At 48.8% G+C, this 20,323-nt stretch overlaps 1 protein-coding gene across 1 annotated transcript in view; it reads left to right on the top strand.

Moving 5' to 3' along the window:
- FHIP1A (FHF complex subunit HOOK interacting protein 1A) overlaps positions 1-20,323 on the top strand; it is a 109,504-nt gene that overhangs the window by 66,059 nt on the left and 23,122 nt on the right. Inside the window, exons 5-6 of the mRNA XM_075544801.1 lie at positions 11,069-11,236; positions 15,111-15,190. Coding sequence (XP_075400916.1) covers positions 11,069-11,236; positions 15,111-15,190 — 248 coding nt within the window. The remainder of the gene's footprint in view (positions 1-11,068; positions 11,237-15,110; positions 15,191-20,323) is intronic.

Below are 20,323 nucleotides of genomic sequence, written 5' to 3'. Positions count from 1 at the left end.
GGGCTGAGCAGTTTTGCGACAGTGGAGAACAAAGGCCAGAAGGACTTCAGGTAGACATCTGTGTGTTCTCGGCCTTCCATCGTAGGGTTGGTCTGTCTCTCCATCTCTCCGGCAAAGAAACCAGGAGTGCACTCTGGCTTTTATCAGCAGAAGGGCCCTCTGTTACCACTTTGATGTCTAGGAAAATGGCACAATTTTATGCCTAAATAATAGATTTGACCCAGCGGACAGATTGAGTTGGAGATGGTGGGGGACACAGATGGTACCTTCTAGTAATTGTTCTCTGGAGCTTCATTTTAAAGAAGTTTCTAGTTGACACTGGCTCATGAGTGATTTCTCCTCTGCTGTTGGCCTTACAAAGAAGCCCTGATGGTGTAATAAGTTTGGCATTAGGCTGCTAACTTCAAGGTCAGCAATTCTAAGGCACAGCCGCGCTGCAAGAGAAAGACCAGAGTAGATAGACGACAGCCTGGAAACCCATAGGACAGTTCCACCCTGTCCTGTGGGGTCGATATGAGCCACACTGACTTGCTGGTAGGGCGATTGTCGAGTTTAAAGCTGGCCTCTTTTGAATCCCCTGTTGCCGGTGTTGGGTGCTGTCACGGTGGGTCCGGCGCCTAGTGCCCCTATGTGCAGTAGCGTGAAACACGCCTGGTCCTGCACCATGCTCACACTTGTTCCCATGCTGGAGCCCATCCTTGCAGCCACGGTGTCCGTCTGTCCCCTTGAGGGCCTTCTTGTTTTTAACTGCCCCTCCGCATTGCCAAGCACGACACCCTTCTCTAGGGACTGGTAACTCCTGACAACATGTCCAAGGTACGTGAGATGCTGACTCGCCATCCTTACCTCTGAGGAGAGCTCTGGCTGTACTTCCTCCAAGATGGAGTTCAGTAGTCCTGTTTGACTCATTAAGGCGAGGGAGTGCAGGGAGTTGGAGCCTGAAGAAACACCCCACCCCCATGGATCACCTTTCTAGGTTGCAGTGATTTAAAAGCATGGTGGGAATTGGGCACTGTGTTGTCAATGAAATATTACTTATTACCCAACGAAAATTTCCTCTGCAGTACAGTTGTTATTAAATGTATCTGACTACCTGATGAATGGAGGCCTCCTCAGCATGGGTTACGAAAACCAAGTGTTTCTATTCGTAACAGGGCTGCTGATTTGCATCTTGACGCATTTCTAGATGCCCCCTTCCCTGGCCGTGCCCCAGGTACCCAGGGGATTCACACTGAAGACCACTCACAGTCATTTCTTCAGTTACGTTCACAATATTAAAGGATGGGTGAAGGTGCGGACAGAACGAGGGCATACTGCATGGTTGAAAATCAGGAAAGGTGTGCATCAGGGCTGCATCCCCTCACCACACTTGTTCAGTCTGGGCGCTGGATTATATGAAGAAGAACGTGGCATCAGGATTAGAAGAAGATGATGCAACCTTGCTGGCTGAAAGTGAGGAGGACTTGAAGCACTTGCTGATGAAGATCAAGGATTGTAGCCTTCAGTATGAATTGCAACTCAATGTCAAGAAGACGCAAATCCTCACAGCTGGACCAGTAGGTGACACCATGATAAGTGGAGAAAAGATTGAATTGTCAAGGAATTTGTCTTGCTTGGCTCCACAATCAATGCCCATGGAAACAGCAGGCAAGAGATTACAGCACATGCTGCATTGGGTAAATCTGACGAGCAAGAGCTCTTTAGAGTGTCGAAGAGCAAGGATGTTTCTTGGAGGACTATGATGCGTCTGATGCAAGCCATGCCTCATATGAGAAGCTTGCCTCATGTGAAGGTTGGACATTGAATAAAGAAGATCTAACACTACTCGACACATTTGCATCATGGTTCTGGAGAAGAATATTGAAAGTACTATAGACCGGTAAAAGGGAAAACCAATCTGTCTTGGAAGAAGTAAGGCCAGAGTGCTCGTTAGAGGCAAGGATGGCAAGACGTCATCTTGCATACTTTGCTCAGCATAGCAAAGAAGAGAGTTTAATTTGGTGAATAGTATTTATTTCTTTTTCTTCATTAGCACTTCTTATAGGAAGGCAGGGGGAGGCACAGTGTCCACGACAGCAGATTGACTCTCCCTCAGCTATTACAAGCGATGGCTGATTCCATAGATTAGGAGCTCTCGATTGAGCTGCGTGTTCACAGGAAGCTGTGCTGTCATTCCAGTCTGGGGGGACAGGATGTGTGTGTTTTGAATGTGAATTTTGGGGAAGAAGGACCTGCCCTCCCACCCTGGAAGCTGAGGAGGCCTCAGGCCCCCTCTCCTGGCCTCTTTTGCAGCCGTTATATGGCCGCATGACCTAGGCATGACCAGTAAGTGATACCTGGGAACGAGGGACACCAAGACGCACTTCTGGTAGCTCATTGAGGTAACAGGACTTAACCAAATATGGCTGTGATGGTTGAGGACAGGTGCATCTTTGTTCTCAGAGGTCTTGGGCAACAGGTGTGGTGAGCCCAGCACAATAGCTCTTTTGGTTATTTGACTGCTGCTCCCATGGATCCAAGCAAGAAGAAATATTTGACAACTTCAGCCTTTTCTTCCTTTATCATGATAATTGTCTGTGGATCCAGATATGAGAATTTTGGTTTTCCGTACACTGAGTTGCAATGTAGGCTGGAGGTTGCAGTCCCTGATCTCCACCATCAAGTGCAGGTTATGTCATCTGCTATCACCGCTTGTTAGTAAGCCTGACCCTGTCCTGATGCTGTGTGCTTCTCCAGCTGGTCTAGCTTCTCGAGAGTTTGCTCAGCATTCAGATCGCATGACTAGGGTGGCAGAGTACAACCTGATATTAAGTCATGTGGCATGCTCCTTTGTTCTGTTCTAAAGACTCTCTTAGCCCATGTACAAGTTCTTCGTGAGCACAAACAGTTTTCATCCTTCCTACTGTTTTCCGTAATTTGTTATGGTCCCAAAGGCCTTACTCAGCTCCTGAAAAGTGCAGTATCCATGGCAGTTGAACCTGCATACTGAACACATGAACAAAGTAGTGCCAAAGTGAACCAAACCCCAGAAGATAGAGGTGAACCTTGGGGGAAGAATCAAAACCAAAATCCTCCAAACTCACTGCCATCGAGTTGATTCCAACTCATTGTGACCCCAGAGGACCCTCTGTGGGTTTCTGAGACTGTAACCCTTTATGAAAGGGAGTAGAACGCCGCCTCTCTCCCTTGAGGAGCAGCTGGTGGTTTTGAACTTCGGCCTTCCTATGAGCACATAACCCAGTATGCCATCAGAGCTGCTGTTGGGAGAGGGATGGTCAGTGAGAATGATGTTTGTTTCCAGAGCTTCCCACGGGTGCGCCCAGTCCAACCCCCTGTAGATAACTGCCATTTCCACATGCAGTTTCTGATCCAGTGTATCTGGACTAGGAAGGAACATCTCAGCAGGGGGTCCGAGGGGATCAAACTTGTTCCAAGCCCAAGTTTGTTCACACACACAGAGTGTGGGCAGCTGGAGGGCAGTGCCGCCGCCTCCCACAGTGTGCCTCGGGCTCACGGCCGCCCTGCTCCCCAACAGACCCAGGGTGCCTCCTGTTGGGTAGATGGAGAGATGTTCCCCACTCAGGACCTAGAAAACCAAGCTCCAAGCTTACTGCGAGGGAGTCGATCCGGATCAGAGCTGCCCGAGAGGACAGGGTAGGACTGCCTTTGGGAGCTTCTGAGACTGTCACTCTTTATGAGAGTTCAGAGGCCCGTCTGTTTCCCACGGAGCGGACTGTGGTTTCAGACCATACATCACCACCTACTGCGTAACCGCTAGGCCCTCAGCGCTCCTCTTACCACCTGGAAGGGGCCTGAAAAGTGATTTGCCCACTCTCACTTTCCCCTCAGAAGGGACAAGTTGGCTACATTTAATTGTAACCGTTACTACAGATGCAGTGAAGAAAACTTAGAAAAGAAGGACAAAAACTAGTTTTTATTCTTAACGTCTTTTCCACAAAATAAATATGTTGCCAAAGCCCCAATTCTAGCCATCATTTACATTTCCTCCTGCCCCAAATATTTTAGGAACAAATAGCCAGACTTACTGACTTTGGTTGTCACCTCCATTTATCTCCCTGGCTGTACCTGGCCCGGGGTGTCAGTGGCCTTGAGGCTGAGCACCAGAAGGGAGGCACGAGGGTGCTGAGGAGGGCGGGAGGCTGACTCATCGCTGCAGACTGTTCTCAGACCTTGAATAATTGAATGCTTTCTGTCCTGAATATTTGGCTGGATCAGTCGGACTGCTCGCAGAGAACCAGGTGTCTGCCTTCTATCTGTTCCTGAATGTTCTTCTTTGCACTTGTGTCCTTTGACGGACAACAGTGGTTGGGAAGAGCCCACCCAGATGCTGTCCTATGCACAAGCTGCTTCTCTCTGACATGGGCAGGGCAGACTCTGCCTGTGTTCCCTGTAAAGGCCCTCTCATCCCTGTTACTTGTGTGCCAGCCCACCACCCTCACCCCCACTGTTCACCTGAATCTCCCCTCTGCCTGAGTCTGCAGTGGAGCCTCCGGGGCTGAGGGCTTGCAGACCGCCCAGGGACCCAGTATTTACATCAGTCTCTCCAACATCAAAGGGAAAGTCAAAGAAGGGCTGTGAATTTGAATCCAGAGAGGATGCAGTACTCACCTGCCACCCCTGCCTGCCACCTGCCCGAGAGACAGAAGGTAGGTTCTGCCTTAGCAGGTAGGAAAATGCGTTTTTCAAGACACATAAACTTGGCATCACAGGGAGGATGCTGGCTCTAATTTAGATGCAAATGGAATTGCTGGCCTAGAGCTGATTACAGAAAGGTCAGATGTCTATATGCTCAATTTCATCCCTACACTATGTATTAAGTTAATGTGCTGCCGCAATTGTGGACATGCTGGCTGGGCTGGGTGTGTGACTTGCAGAAGTGGAATGCGACTCATGCTCATTTCCCCCTTTCCCACCCACCCCCTTTTAGAAAGAAACAAACTCTGTACTTTGTCCATTTATGATAAGCTGGAAATCTTCATGTAAAAAATTAATATGCACTTTTGGAGCTCATCCAAATGAAAACAAAAACATCAAAACTCACTGCCACCCACTTGATTCCAACTCACAGTCGACCTTTAGGACAGGGTAGGTTGCCCTGTGGGTTTCCGAGATTGTTAACACTTTTCCGGAGTCACAAGTCTCATCTTCCATGGAGCAGCTGATGGTTTTGAACTTCTGACCTTGTTGTGGTTAGCAGTCCAACTCGTAACCGATATACCACAGGCTAAGATGAAAGAGAAGGTTGACTATAAATTCAGTTGACATCCTGTTCCGAGAATTGATCTCAGCATCTTACAGCCTAGACGATGCTGGAGAACAGAGACCTGGGTGCAAGGGTAGCAGAATTCTGTGGGGCTCACCTTCCCGACAGGATCACTAAAGACAAATGGGTGCATTAGCAAATATGGCGAAGAAAGCTGATGGTGCCCAGCTATCGAAAGATATAGTGCCTGGGGTCTTAAAGGCTAGAAGGTAAACAAGCAGCCATCTAGCACAGAAGCACCAAAGTCCACATGGAAGAAGCACACCAACCTGTGTGATCATGAGGTGTTGATAGGATCAGGTAATAGGCATCAAAGACCCAGAACCAAAAAAACCATATCAATGTGAATGAGGGCGAGTGCAGAATGGAGTCCCAAAGCCCATCTGTAGATAATTGGACATCCCCTTACAGAAGGGTCACAAGGAAGACACAAGCCAGTCAGGGAGCAGTATAGCACTGATGAAGCATACAACTTTCCTCTAGTTCTTTAATGCTTTCTCCCCACCACTATCATGACCCCAATTCTACTTTACAAATCTGGCTAGACCAGAACAATGACACTGCTACAGATAAGAGCTCTCGTCACATGGAGTTCAGGACAGATAAACCCCTCGGGACCAAGAATGTGAGTAGCAATATGAGGAGGGGAAGGGAAAGGTAGTGGGGGAAAGAGGGGAAATGATCGCAATGATCTACATGTAACCCCCTCCCAGGGGGACAGACAACAGACAAGTGGGTGAAGGGAGACATTGGTCAGTGTAAAACATGAAAAAATAATAGTAATTTATAAATTATCAAATGTTCGGTAGGGTGGTTGGAGGAGGGAAATGAGCTGATGCCAGGGGCTCAAGTAGAAAGAAAGTGTTTTGAGAATAGTGATGGCAACAAATGTGCTTGACACGATGGATGGATGGATGGATGGATGGTGATCAGAGCTGCAATGACCCCCAGTAAACGGATTTAAAAAAACAGAAGAAGAAAGGGTGGCAGAAAAGATTGTAAATTGGTTTGTTTATATCAGTACTGATGTCATGTTTTTAATATTTTGACCAGAATCAGAGAAATCTATTTTATACATTTATGTATAAACCAAACTGACTGCCATTGAGCCAGTTCTGACTCCCAGCACCCCTATAGTACAGTGTAGGATTGTCCCTGTGGGTTTCTGAGACTAACTTTGCGGGAGTATAAAAACCTCATCTTTCCCCACTGGGACAAGTGGTGGTTTGAATCGCTGACCTCACAGTTAGCAGCCCAAGGTGTATAACTGGCTATACCACCAGGGCTCCTCGCCCACTTATATATAAATCTATAATTTTGTTGAACATATAGCAAGGAAATCTATTCTTAAATAATTTGAACAAAACTGTATTAAAAAGTGTTCCAAAATAGCATTTACTCTGACTCGTGCAGTGTAGTCCGGTGTTTTCTATGTGAAGCTGGTCTAGGTTGTTACTGAACCGACAAATGGATTTCTCTACCCATTAAACCCGATTCTGACTCATAGTGACCCATATAGGGTTTCTGAGATAGTAAATCCTTAGGGAAAGAGACTGTCCCTCTCTTCCTGAGAGCATCTGGGGGGTTTGAACCACCAACCTTGCAGTTAGCAGTCCAATGCCTAACAGCCCTGCTGGGCCTCCTTTCACTTCTATCCATGAAAGACATCCATTGAGGGAGATGCGTGAAGCACCCTTGAGAGGGACTAGAGAGAACAGAGAATCACAGGGCTGAGTCCGGGTTCCCTTCTGAGAAGTAACACACAAGCCTGCGTAGGAGCTGTATTCTTGATGGTCGAGGCTGTGGTGTATCTTGTCAGGGTAATTCTTTCTTGGTGGGAGATACATTTTGGTCAGGCTGCTGCAGTCCACATGTAGTACGTAACACGGATAAGCTGCTGTGATGGCTGTTAGGGGCTGGGGGTTGGCTTTGAGTCCTAGCAGCCCTGTGTACAATAGAGCCCAATACTGACGATCATGCCATCCTCACAATCATTGTGGTTGAGCCCATTGTTTAGCCACGGTGCCAACCCATGTGGCCGAGGCCCTTCCTTTTTTATTGTTCTTGCTGAGCTTCTGCTTTTATCAAACATGATTCCCTCCCAAGGACTGTTCACTCCTGAGAACTTGTCTCGCCATCCTTGCTTCCCAGGAGTGTTCTGGCTGTCCTCCTTCTCCCAAGACAGAATTGTTTGTTCATCTGACAATTCATTATCCTTAGCTGGCACTGTAATGCAAAGACAACACTTATCCTTCAGTCTTCTTTGCTCATTGTCCAGCGCGCGCTCTCTCTCTCTCTCTTACACACACACACATACACACACACACACACACACGAAGTAAGTGATTGGCATGACACAGGTGAACTTTAATTCTTAAACTTTATGGTGTGTGATATGACAGTAAGGTAAAAGAGCCCCATTCACTATCTGTACTAGTAGATTCATGGAAATGTGTAGCTACCGGCAGTACCTTTAGAGACCAAAGAACGTAAATATTGATTCCACTAAAATGAACAGATTGATTGACTTTTATAATTGACCTCTAATAGGAAGCTACTTTCTTATTTTGCTAATACTTCTCTAGGCTATTAAGTGATGACTCGGTTTTATATTCTGGTGGTTTGTCATCCGGATTCAAGTGATCATAGTTAGGCGCTGGTCTCATTCTTGTTCAGGAGGCTGCCTGTTTGAGGAGATTAGAGGAGGTTCCTGAAAAGTAAGATAATGGGGCAGGAAAAGATGATCTGAGATGAAAGGCTGCCAGGGGCTGTGATGGTGCAGAGGCAGAGGGAAGAAAGGGAGTGGAAAGAACCAGATTGTCCTGGTTTGGGTATTTGTCTAAGGTGAGTGTGACCTCGATTTATAGAGTCTGCAACCCGATGTCTGATGGAATTGGGTTTTAAATATTTATAGCACGTTATGTAAATGCTGCCCCTCCACGTGCCTTCTTAAAATCCTCTTAGCTTTATAAACGACAGCTTTGATTTCTAAAAGGAAGCAGAATCCTTTCATTTATCCAGCCTCAGAGTAATAAACAAGAAATACTTCATGCCCTCCTTTCACGTCAGCCCGGAAGCCTGGACTTGGATGCTGGAGTTTGTCTTTGTGCTTCTGAGATGATTAAGGGCAGGTGTCACGCAGGGGCGGGGACTGAAGCTGCTGCATTCCTTAGCTGCAGGAGGCCTGCCTGATGCACCCGGTTAGCAGTGCTTGAGAAGGAAGTTGAAAACTCTGTTTTACAGAAGCGGCACCCATAGCCCCTTCAGGATCAGTACTAATTTTCTTTTCTCCCCAGTGATCATGATTGTTAGGGAATGAGACTTTGCTTAAGTCCTTTTAGATAACCCAGTATAAACAAACAAACAACCCTCCCTCCCACTGAGTCGATTTTAGCTCATGGAGACCCCACAGGACAGGCTGAGACAGCCCCTGTGGGTTTCCGAGGCACTAACTCTTTATGAGAGTAGAAAGCCTCTTTTTTTCTCCGTTGGAGTTACTGTGGGGTTGGAACTGCTGACCTTGAAGTTTGTAGCTAATGAATAACTCACTACTACTGCAGAAAGGACCTTGGGATGGTGGTAATGGAATAGACGTGAGCTGACAGAGTTGTGTGCTTGGGGTTATTATAAATTGCTCCCCCCTAGCTATACTTGGTAATATCAGTTATTTTTAGAATTTTACTAAATCGTGATATTTAAAAAGCCCCCATTCTTTGGGATCATTGAAGCAGAGGGGACAGGGAAGACTGGAAAGGTACGTTCAGCTCTGGCAAACATGAATCTTGGGATGGGGGTGGGGGTGGAGGCATGTCTGCTCACTGCACTGGAGTGATAAAGGGGATCAGGTGGGAGCCCTGCACATGGGACTAGAGACCACAAGCATAAGGACAGGAAGTGTGTTCCCGAAGCAGGAGCGTCCTGAGAAGTGCTCTTCTCAAGGGGACCTGTGCCTAGGGGTTGAGGGTGGCCTGCTTCTCTGTGCTCTGCGGGGGTACAGGGAGCTCTGTCCATTTGGGCCCTGCAGAGCACCCATGGCTTGAGACATTTGAGGGCTCACGTCCTGGTCCTGGTCCCCCAGCAAACAGGAGAGGGCAGGGCATTTGCATCCTGGAGCTGGGCTCTGGCCACTCAGGAATATAGTTTCAGAAGTTTCCCAAGGGTGGGTTCAAATTCCTGAATTGGCATGCATTATTTAGAATAAAGGAATCCTACCAAACTGATGATGCTATCATTCCCACCTGCACTCTTCGAGCCAAGATACAACTCAGAAGCAAGACAGGAGTCTCTGCCGGCAGTCAACGTGGGTGTCATCAAGCGTGTGCCGTGGCGTGGCCACCCCCGGCCTGCCGGCATGGCCGTGGCAGGTTTGGAGGTCGAGCTTCTAACCCCGTGTGTGGATTTTGAAAGCAGAGAATTATAAGGGGGAGAGGACAGGAGCCCCCAACCAGCAGCTTGATAACAGTGCTGTACAGTGGAGCAGCGCCCCAAAGGGGAGGGGCAAGGAAGATGGGGGAGATGGCCCCTCGAACTCTGCCGTGCTTGTCATGGCACATGCCCAGGGCACTAGGCTCACGGCATGGGGGTCTAAGATTTCTGGGTGTGGCGCTGGAGTCCGAAAGGGAGAGTCCTTTCCTTGGCGGTTCCTGCACGTCCCGGTGTGGACCTGTTTGTGGTGTGGGCTGTGTTGGGGGTGATGAGGTGCCGTTGAGCTGAGCTGCACCTAGAGCAACACCTCCCCCGTCCTGCACCCGCCTCACAATTGTGCTTATGTCTGAGCCCGTGGCTGCAGCCCCTGTGCCAGCCCATCGTACCGCGGTCCTCTCTCTTTGCCGCTGCTTTACCCAGCATGATGTCCGTCTCTAGGGCCTGGTCTCTCCTGACAACGGTAGGTAGAGCGGTCGAGAGCCGATGCTGACCGGCATTTGCCTGCATGAGGAAGGAGACGGATACCAGGGGAAGAGACCGATTTCAGTTGGAAAGCAGCCCGGGCTCCTGCAGAAGCAGTCGGCTCTTGCTGCTGCTGCAGGTTGCCTCGGGGTTGATTCCAGCTCTGGAGGGCTTTTAAGGCTGTGAGCTCTCAGCCCGTCTTCTGGGACACCTCAGGGTGGGCTCAAACTGCCAACATCACAGCGAGGCCTCGAGCTCTTAGCCGTTTCATCACCCAGGGACTCCTAATAAGTTTCATAGCACTCTATACCTACCCACCAGTCATCTGACTGGAAACCTTCCAATGACCAGCCTGGTCGTCTGCAGCCCTGGCTGGCTGTCCCTCTCCTCTGGCGTGGACTGTCTTGTTACTTTGTTGGCTGGCTCTCTGATGTCGACTCTTACCGATGGGTGGAAAAGGCACTGCGATGCTTCCAGCTCCTCATATTTGACCTGCCCCAGACATATTTACCGAATCACTGTTAAGGAACAAGTGACACTGAACTTCCTAATAATTAATCCTTTGTGAACCATGTAAATGCAGTCCATGAGCATCTCTTTCTCCTCCCTACCTTTTAAAATTACACCCATCGTGATGGCGTTCGAATAGCACGCCATGATTGACACGAATGGGTAGAGTGGTTCACGTGTTTGGCTTCCTTGAGGATGCCCTGCTTTGCGGTTCCTGGGGTAGAGGGGACACCGTGTGAGGTGCGGGGGAGGGGGGAGTGAGCTCTGGTATGTGTGCTCAGGACAGGCTTGTTCATCCCTTGGTGAGGCTGGGAGTCACTGGGGGCCTGGACCACAGCCTCACATGGATGCTCACCTGCGCTCTTTCTGTTCCACCTTTGGCCACAGGTGACGGTGGAGGAGGTCATGACCACCACTGCATATCTGGATCTTTTCCTGCGTAGCGTCTCGGAGCCAGCACTGCTGGAGATCTTCCTGCGCTTCATTCTTTTGCACGAGCACGAGAATGTCCACATACTGGACACTCTCACGAGCCGGATCAACACGCCGTTCCGGGTGAGGAGAGCCGAGCAGATGCCAGGACCGTGAATGTCTGGGTGAAGGACATGATGCCTGTTCTCACTCTCTTGTTCCCGTGATTTTTGTTGTTGTTGTTGTTGTTGAGAGTGGCCATTACCTTCCTTTTGTTTGGGAAAAGATGATCAGTTTCATGCGGGTAGCTCCCTGAGTCCTTCTGGCAGGGAGGTGGCACATACTGACCTTCATGGGGCCTTTCCTTCCATTTGTCTGGCTTGGCACTTGCTTGGGTGAAAACCAGGGGCCCTGGTGCATAGTGGTTACACATTGAGCTTCTAACTGCAAGGTCGGCATTTGAAATCACCAGCCCCTCCGAGGGACAGAGCCGAGGCTTTCTGCCCCTGTCAAGAGTGGCAGTCTCAGAAGCCCACATGGGGCAGTTCTACCCATTTCTGTAGGCTCGCTACGAGTCAGAACAGACTCTAGGGCAGTATGTATATAGGACATCGGTCAAAATGAGCAGACTGAGGAGTCGAGATGCAGAGAAACACGGGGACTGAGGTTTAAGGAAAGCCTCAAGTCTGGGGATCAGACCATTGTCCAACCTACATGCAACTATGCAATTCACCATTGTGGCAGGGATTGTGCACAGCAGTGAACCCATCCGTTCCCAGCGCCTACGTGCACATTCGTTGGCCTTGATGATATCGTTGGAGTGTGTAACCATCGCCTTTTACATTTATACGTCATTTTACATATCACTTTTTACATTTGTACATTCTCCTTTCGCTTGAATGGAGGGTAACCACCGGGGGCTCATGGGGGCAGTTAGCCCAGCATTCCATCACTGCCTCCCACTCCTGACCCTCCCACGCCCTCCATCGCTCCAGGTGAATGGAGAACAATAACTGTGCCTTAGCTGGCCACTTGCCGCTTTTAAAGCCCCAGGCACTGCACAACAAGAGATAGGGGGAAGTTCAAAACACTTTATTTGGCCAATTAACTGAGATGTCCCAAGAAACCATGACCCTAACCCTCCAAACCAAGGAACCAGATCCCACGAGGCGCTTGGTTGTATGTAAGCAGCCTCAGCAATGACATTTTTTTTTCAGTAGCTGTTATAAATATATCTACTGGACAACTTTGGCCCATTCAACCTTCTATAGGTGTCACCACATCTTAACAACAGTGACATGAGCCTGGTTGGTTGTACATTTAAGCAGTCCATCGTTAGCTCTGTGGGACACGCAGATGGTTTGTGTTCTATCACTAACTCAGGAATTGGCAGTGAGAGCCCACCCAGGAGCCATGGAAGAAAGGCCTGGTGATCTGCTTCCATAAAGATGACCCACAAGAACACCCAGTGGAACAGTTCTCCTCTGTAGCACATGGGCTCGCAGGGAGTGGGCATCGACTCTGTGGAAATGGCATTTTCCCCCTTTAGTTTGGAGCACCGATCAACTTTGAAAATTCTCTTACACATTGCACCCCACTCCCCAAAGGCTGGCTCGATTGAACTGCCATCATAGTTTCAGAAAGCAACATCAACCAATGAATGGACAGACAAAATGCAATACATACAGGCATTGGAACTCCATCCATCCAGAAAACAGAATGGAGTTCACATCTAATATGAATGAACCTTGAAAAACTCATGGTACGTGAAAGAAGCCAGACGCAAAAAGGATGCACATTGTCTGACCCAACTGATATGAAACATCTAAAATAGGCACATTGTGAGGGACGAAAAGTAGGCTAGACATTGCCGGCACCAGGACAGAGCAGGGAGAGTGGTGGGGAGCTATGGCTTCATGGATCCCTTGAGGTGATGGCACATTCTGGAAACAGATAGTGGCGATGGTTGCGCTACATGGTAAATGTGCTCCCTGCCGCTGTACTACACACTTGAAATTTTATGTGTAGCTCACCATCATAAAAAGCAAAGGAGTAGTAATTATAACACTGCATTCCTGGGTTTGTAAGATTACATAGCTGTAATGTATATGACAATAACGCAAAGGTAGGGGAAGGAAAGTAGAGCCACACAGGAATAACATTTTCATATATCTCACTGCAACCAAATTAGTGAAAATCCGAAGGTGTCAGATTCTGACATCCAACGCTGTTGAACTAAAGAAGATGTAAGTAAATGGCGAGACATTTCCTGGTTATGGGTTAGAAGCCTTAATATTATTAAAATGGCAATCCTTCCCCCAAATGAATCTACAGATTCAATGCAGTCCCTATCAAAATCGCAGCTGGTTTCTTTGTCCAAATTGACGAGCTGATTTGAGTGTTCATGCTGGAATGGATGAGACCTGCAAGAGCCAAACACTCTGGAGAAGAAATAAGGTCGGAGGACTTGGGCTCCTAGCTTTAAAACTTACAAAGCTACAATAATCAAGGCAGGGTGGCAGGGGCAGTCGGGCAGACATCTGGATCAGTGGACTAAAATTCAGAATCCAGAAACAAAGCCAGCCATCTATGGTGAATGGATTTTCATCGTGGGTGCCAAGACCACTCTATGCGGGACAAAGTAGACTTTCAGAAAAAAGGCGGCCAAGATGAAGTTAGATCTTGCTACATACAGAAATGAGCTCAAATGAATGTTTAGCTCTAAGTATGACAGCTAAGACTATAAATCACTTAGAAAAAAACCTGGGGGCAAAAATGTGTGGCCTTAGATTAGGCGGTGGTTTCTTAGATAGGACACCACAGGTATGAGTGAAAAATGAAGAATAGCTGAATGGGGTATCATCAAAAGTAAAAACTTTTGTGCTGCAAATGATTGCAGCAAGAGATCGAAAAGGCCACCCACTGGGAGAAAGCATTTGCAAGTTATACATGCGATAAGGTACTTGTCTGTTGAATTAATAAAGAGCTAGACACAGTAATCAATCTCTCTCTCTCACACACACACACTCTGCGCTAAGCATCCTGGACCCTGGTTTTCGCAGTGCTCAGAAGGGCAGAGTACAGACAGGGAGGACAGCAGCTGCGAACGAGGAAAGGAGCGCGGGGCAGGAGGACTGGGAGGAAGAGAAGAAAGACGCTGACTTACGCGACGTCTTTGAGAATAAGTCGTAGTTAGCCTGTGGAGGAGGCAGGAAAAGACATTCCAAGCACAGGAACGCCGTGTGGAAGGACTGGGGATGGTAACGTTTAACAGCACTGCGGCTGCAATAATCTGCTTTCCGGTGCACTGTGCATGAGAGCAAGGGTTTCCCATCCCTGGACTGTGATCGGAGTGCATTCACCCCGGGCTTACTCCATGTGTGCACCCTGCAAATGGATTCGGAGCTCCCACTGTACTCCATAGCAAACCAGGAAGAACTCTTGTTTTTAATGAGTTTGTAATGATGATATGTCACCACACGCTCAGCATTATGGGAGATAGAAATAAGACAGGAGCCGTGGGGCAGAGAACTCTTAAATGGAGAAGGGGCAGGGTCTGTGCAGTGTCTAAGCAGTTAGCTCTGCTGCTTTGTAACCAGCCAGTGCCATGTTGGAAAATAATGTACAAGATCTGCCATAGAACCAGGGGGTCCTTTTCTCCTCTCTGTTTGCTCATTTCTCTCCCTCCCACCCCCACTGTCCACGCCCCTCACCCACTTTTACTTTAGGGAGTCGGAGGGCACATACATATCTTTAAAAGTTAGACATAAGAGGACATGCATTTGGTGGAAGTGTAGTTCTGCATAATTGCAGGCATAGGCTTTCCCATCAAATCCTATAATCCTATAGGGCTACTGAGAGCCCGAATTCACATTCTCTCTGCAGCTCCTTGCTTTTTATCAAAATTGCTCCGAAATGAGGGTGTTTTATGTTGTAATTCAGATAGATACTTAGCATCTGTGGGAGGCAGAGCTCTCATCCAGTGTTTGAAATAGAATGTGTGTTTATCGCTCCCCAGCTCTGTGTGGTGTCCCTGGCATTGTTCAGAACGCTCATCGGCTTACATTGCGAAGATGTGATGTTACAGCTGGTTCTAAGGTGAGTTGGCATTTTGTTCCATTACAACACACACACACACACACACACACACACACTCACACACACACACCTCTGCTACAGCTTTATTTTCCTTTGGTAATCTAGGGTCGCTGTGAGTCACAATCAGTGAGTATTAGGGCAGCTATGGAGGAAAATCATAAAGAACATGAATTAGATTTCCCACGTTGTTTCCCAAGGTTAATTTTAGTTTCACTAATAAAAGTTGTAGGAGGCCATCTGTACTGCATGACAAACGTGGCCCTGGAGAGGCAGGTGGAGCATCTGGGGATGTTCAGGAGTGTGTGAACGCTCTCCTGGTCCCTGGTAGTGCGTCTGCCCAGAGTAGAGTACAACTGTTAGGAGACCCGTGATACTGAAAACACCGTTTCTAAATATGCAGTACTGTGGAGCTATAATTTCTGACTGCTGCTGTGGGCTCTGTCTGGCCTGTGTGTCAGCCAGGTGTAGTAAGTATTTATTGAGTGCTGTCTGTGGACAGTTCCGAAAGGAGGTGTGGAGTAGACAAAGAGACAAGGTAGAAATGGCGTGTCCTACAGAATCCCAGCTTTCATGCAGGAGCTGGCACTGCACGATGGCTACTGGGAGTCAGGCGGGGCCCTGGTGCCACAGGGGTTAAGCTCTCAGCCGTGAACCAAAAGGTCCCTGGTTTGGGCCAGCAAATGCTTCTGGGAGAAAGATGTGGGAAACCCAGCAGAACAGTTCTGCCTTGCCCTGTGGTATTGCTAACAGTTGGCACAGAACCCCATCGCCATCAGTGAGTACTTAAGATGACACTGATGTGTTACTACATGTAGGGGGCTCAGGAACACCACACCTGCCCTGAAGGAAACTCCTGCTTTGGAACATGTGTTTAATGCTTTATGATTAGCAAATGATTTGGTCCCCAAAACTAATCTAGATCAGGCTTCTGGGAATCTGGGCTAGACTGCAGTGCATTCGTTTCCACTTCCTTCGAAACTCAGATCCTGACCCTTAAGAGTTGACCAGTCTCATGGTCCATCCCAGCACCACCGGGAGTGGAGCCCCCGAAGCTGCGTGGCAGACAGGAGGGTCAGGACTGAGACAAACTTTAGAGGGAGAGTGGGCGGCAGGCTGCAGCTCCTCACGCCCTGCTCTTGGTGTGGAATTTAAACCAAAAAAGAGCAGGGGAGATGGCCTGTGAGGGCAGGGCACAGTCAGGGTCTGGGTGCCCTCCCCCATGTCCTTCTGTGGTGGGCTTCCTGGCGCTTCATCATGCCCGTCCTTAGGCATGAGGGCGGGATAAACTGAGAGTTATTATCCCAGGATCTCTGTGCAGCCTGGCATCTTCCACTCATCCTCAGTGGGGCTCTGGCATCGGTCAAGGAGAGCGTGCCCAGGAGAAGGCGTTCCAGGGAGAAGGGAAGCACGTTCCCAAAGCGGTGGCTCTGGGAAAAGAGCACGGAGGACCTGTGTTCTTGGGCACAGCCTGAGGTTCCTCTGGTGCCTTAGTGACCTAGTGCTCCAATAACAAGGGGTGCCTTTCACAAACAGAGATCGTTCACAAACAGAGATTTATTTTCTCACAGTTAGGAGCCCTTTGTGTGTGTGTGTGGGGGGGAAGACGCCTCTCTACCCCCACCCTAGGCGTGCCTGCGTGCAACCGCTCAACCGGCTCCCTTCATGCCTGGGGCACACCCTGCACTTGCAGGTGTGTCAGCATAACAAAGACACGTGATTCTCTAAAGAGATGATGTCCCCAGGTATACCCCAAACCCCATTGCCACTGTGTCTGGTCTGCAGTCATTTGTGTCAGCTTTCCACCCTTTGTGAATTTCTACGGGAACAATGCCCTCCTTGTTCTCCCTGGAGAGGCAGGTGGGTGTGAATCGCTGGTCTTGCAGTTAGTCATCCAATTCCTGCTCACCAGGCACAGCAGGTAGAGAGAGGCCTTGGGATTTACAAGGTGCTTGAGGGGACACGATTTACCCCGTAACACTCACCGGGAGCTAGTTGCTGTCATTGGGTATCATCAGGGTGGTCCGACTCCCAGCAGTCTGTGTATTCACCACCTGATCGGAGACGCAGAATCAGCAACTCCTCCAGGGTGCTGCCAGCTGGCTGGGTGCTCATAGACCCTCCAGGGGGTTGTGGCAGGTCGCACCCTGTAAGGAATGGGAGTCTGTGGACGGGCTCCTCTGAGGAAACCCCTGGCCGCCCTAGAACCCCCGTGGAGCATAGTTCTGCTCTATGGCAACTGGTTTCTTGCTTTTAGAACAGTCTATAAAAGAAAGCAAGAAAAAATATCAGACTAGAGAGGCTGGTGTCATGTGCCATGGAGGACCTGACAGAAGGATTGCTTTATGGGGGAGTGTCACCAAATAATTGTCTAAGTGGAAGAAGAGATTTTAGACTTTGGGGGCGGGGGGTTTAAATCAGGTCATCAGTGACTCATCTTCAGGCATTAGCAGAGAACAGATGTGGTCACCGAGGAGCTCCCTGGGTCGTCTGGGTGCAGAGCGGGAGTTGTCTGCTCTAAAAGGATTACGTGAGCTCCCAGCGCCTCTCCTGAGACCACAGCCACAGCGGCATCAGCGCAGCAGAATGGATTCCAGAAACGACTTGTTTAAAAAGCCCTTTTTCTAACCCCCAACCAGGCTTGCCTCCAACCTGGCCACAACCTCATTGCATTTAAATGTTCAGTTCTTTGGTAATGCTCCTTAGCTGGCCTCAAGAGCAGTCTGTTTCCCTGTCCGGGACGACTTCTCTGAAGGGTGGAGCAATACGTTTCCAGGCTGTGGCATTAGGGCAGCTGTAGCCCAGATGCTGCTCAGTGACCCCCCCACCAGGTAAACACCTGTCACCTGCTGTCTGCCCCTGTGTGTCAAACCCTGTTCTAGAGACGGCAGAGACCAGGCTGGTACCTGGTGATGGTAAGGAAATCAGGCTATGGGTGAAGCACGTATTACCTGGCCAAGTCTGGACTGGTCACTGAGGATACACCCACTGCCACTGGGTCTGTTCTGACTCATAGCGACCCTGTAGGACTGAGAGGAGCGCCTCCCTAGGGATTCACGGCTATGAGTTTTTATGGGAGGATACAGCTTCATCTCTCTCTCTTGGAGCAGCTGGTGTGTTTCAACCACCAACCTTGAGGTAGCCCAACACCTAACCCACAGTTCCATCAGAGCTCCTTTCTGGTATAGATAAGGACTTATTATTTCCCAGGAAAATTCCTGAAGGTCGTGACATTACAAACATTAAATAGAACAGTGTGGGAAATGCCTGGTCTGGGATCAGAAGACAGGCGTAACTATCTGCCCTAGGCTCTCTGAGCCCAAGTTTCTTTAGTGAGAATAAGAAAAATAATAATACAAGTTGGCCCTTATATTAAATACCTCCTATATTTCTAGCCCTACCGCACTGCCTAGGGGAGTCTGTGAGACAAGTGAGTGAGAGTAGACACATGAGAACCTCTAGTTCCTGGCCGTATGCCTCTGAGCTGCTGTTTTGATTTGACCTAGTCTCGTTTTCTGCCTAAGTTCACCTAGAAGTACCTCAGAAGACAGGCCTGGCAATCCATTTCCAGACCATCAGCCACTGAGAACCCTGTGGACCATGGTATGACTGATTGTGTGTCAGCGTTCTGACAGATCACCCTGAGTCAGAATTGATTGGTAGCCACTCTGGTTTTATTCTGGTTTGGGGATTGGCTCTTTCTTGTTGAAGGCTTGTTTGCGAACCTAACGATCAGAGGCTCAAACCCACCCAGCAGCTCCAAGGAAGAAGGGCCTGGCGATCTTCTAAGAGAGCCCCACCAGGCAGTGCCGCCCTGGCCCACTACTGGCCCATTGTCCCCCATGGCGCTGCCTTGCTGAAAGAGAAGCCGCGTGTGAGCGTGTCTGGGAATGTTTGCCACGCGCAGGCGCTTTGGGCGTTTCTATCAGCACCAGGAAAAAGCCTGCCCATCTAGGGCGCAACGAGTAAGATGAATACGGCAGAACTCCTTTGAGAGGCAAACTCATTTTTTGAAACTCACCAGCCTTGCTGTATGGATTTTTGCCTGTTGGCCTGTGATGAGGGTTATTTCAGTATCTCACGGCTGTGTATGTTTTTGCTGGTGTGTAGCAGGAGGCTCCGTGTGTGCTTCATTAACAGTTTCAGAGGTGACGGTGCTTGATTTTAATGACTGATCACCAGGAAAGGAGAACACAGCTCCAGGTTGCACGATGGTTGAGAAATATGTGAGCAAGGGGAGGGAAATATGTTCTCTGCCCTGGAAGGAGCCCTTGGTGGTGTGGTGGGCTGCGAACTGAGCTGCTTACTACAAGGTTTGAAGTTCAAACCTAGCTGCTCTGGAACATCAGCCTGGGTGATCATGAGGTGTTGATGGGATCAGGCATCAAAGACCCCGAACAAAAACCATGTCACCGTGAATGCGGGGGGAGTGCAGAGTGGAGACCCAAAGCCCATCTGTAGGCAATTGGACATCCCCTTACAGTAAAAGGGTCTTGGGGAGGAGACGGCCAGCCAGGGCGTAGTATAGAACCAATGAAACATACAGCTTTTCTCCAGTTTTTTAATGCTCCCCTCCACCCACTATCATGACCCTAATTCTACCTGACAAATCTGGCTAGTCCAGAGCATGTACACCGGCACAGATAACAGCTGGAAACAGGGAATCCAGGACAGATAAACCTCTCAGGACCAATAATGAGAGTAGCAGTACCAGGAGGGGAAGGGGTAGGTGGGGGAAGAAAGGGGAAACAATCACAATGATCTGCCTACAGGCCCCTCCCAGGGAGATGGACAACAGAAAAGTGGATAAAGGGAGACATTGGTCAGTGTAAGACATGAAAAAATAATAACTTATAAATTATCAAGGTTTCATGAGGGAGGGAGGGAGGGAAGGAGGGGAAAAATGAGCTGATACCAAGGGCTCAAGTAGAAAGAAAGTGTTTTGAAAATGATGATGACAACAAATGTGCTTGACACAATGGATGGATTATGATAAGAGTTGTACGTGCCCCCAATAAAATGATTTATTAAAAAGATTCAAGCTACTCTCAGGTGCTATTTGATAAATAACTTTATTGGGTTTGACCCAGTGTTCTCCCCCACCTCTCATCTCCCACTGCCCCCCTTTAACTATGC

This window comes from Tenrec ecaudatus, chromosome 3, assembly GCF_050624435.1.
Source record: "Tenrec ecaudatus isolate mTenEca1 chromosome 3, mTenEca1.hap1, whole genome shotgun sequence".
Lineage (NCBI taxonomy): Eukaryota > Metazoa > Chordata > Mammalia > Afrosoricida > Tenrecidae > Tenrec > Tenrec ecaudatus.
The sequence above is the reverse complement of the archived record's forward strand: the minus strand, read 5'-3'. Positions and strand labels throughout refer to the sequence as shown.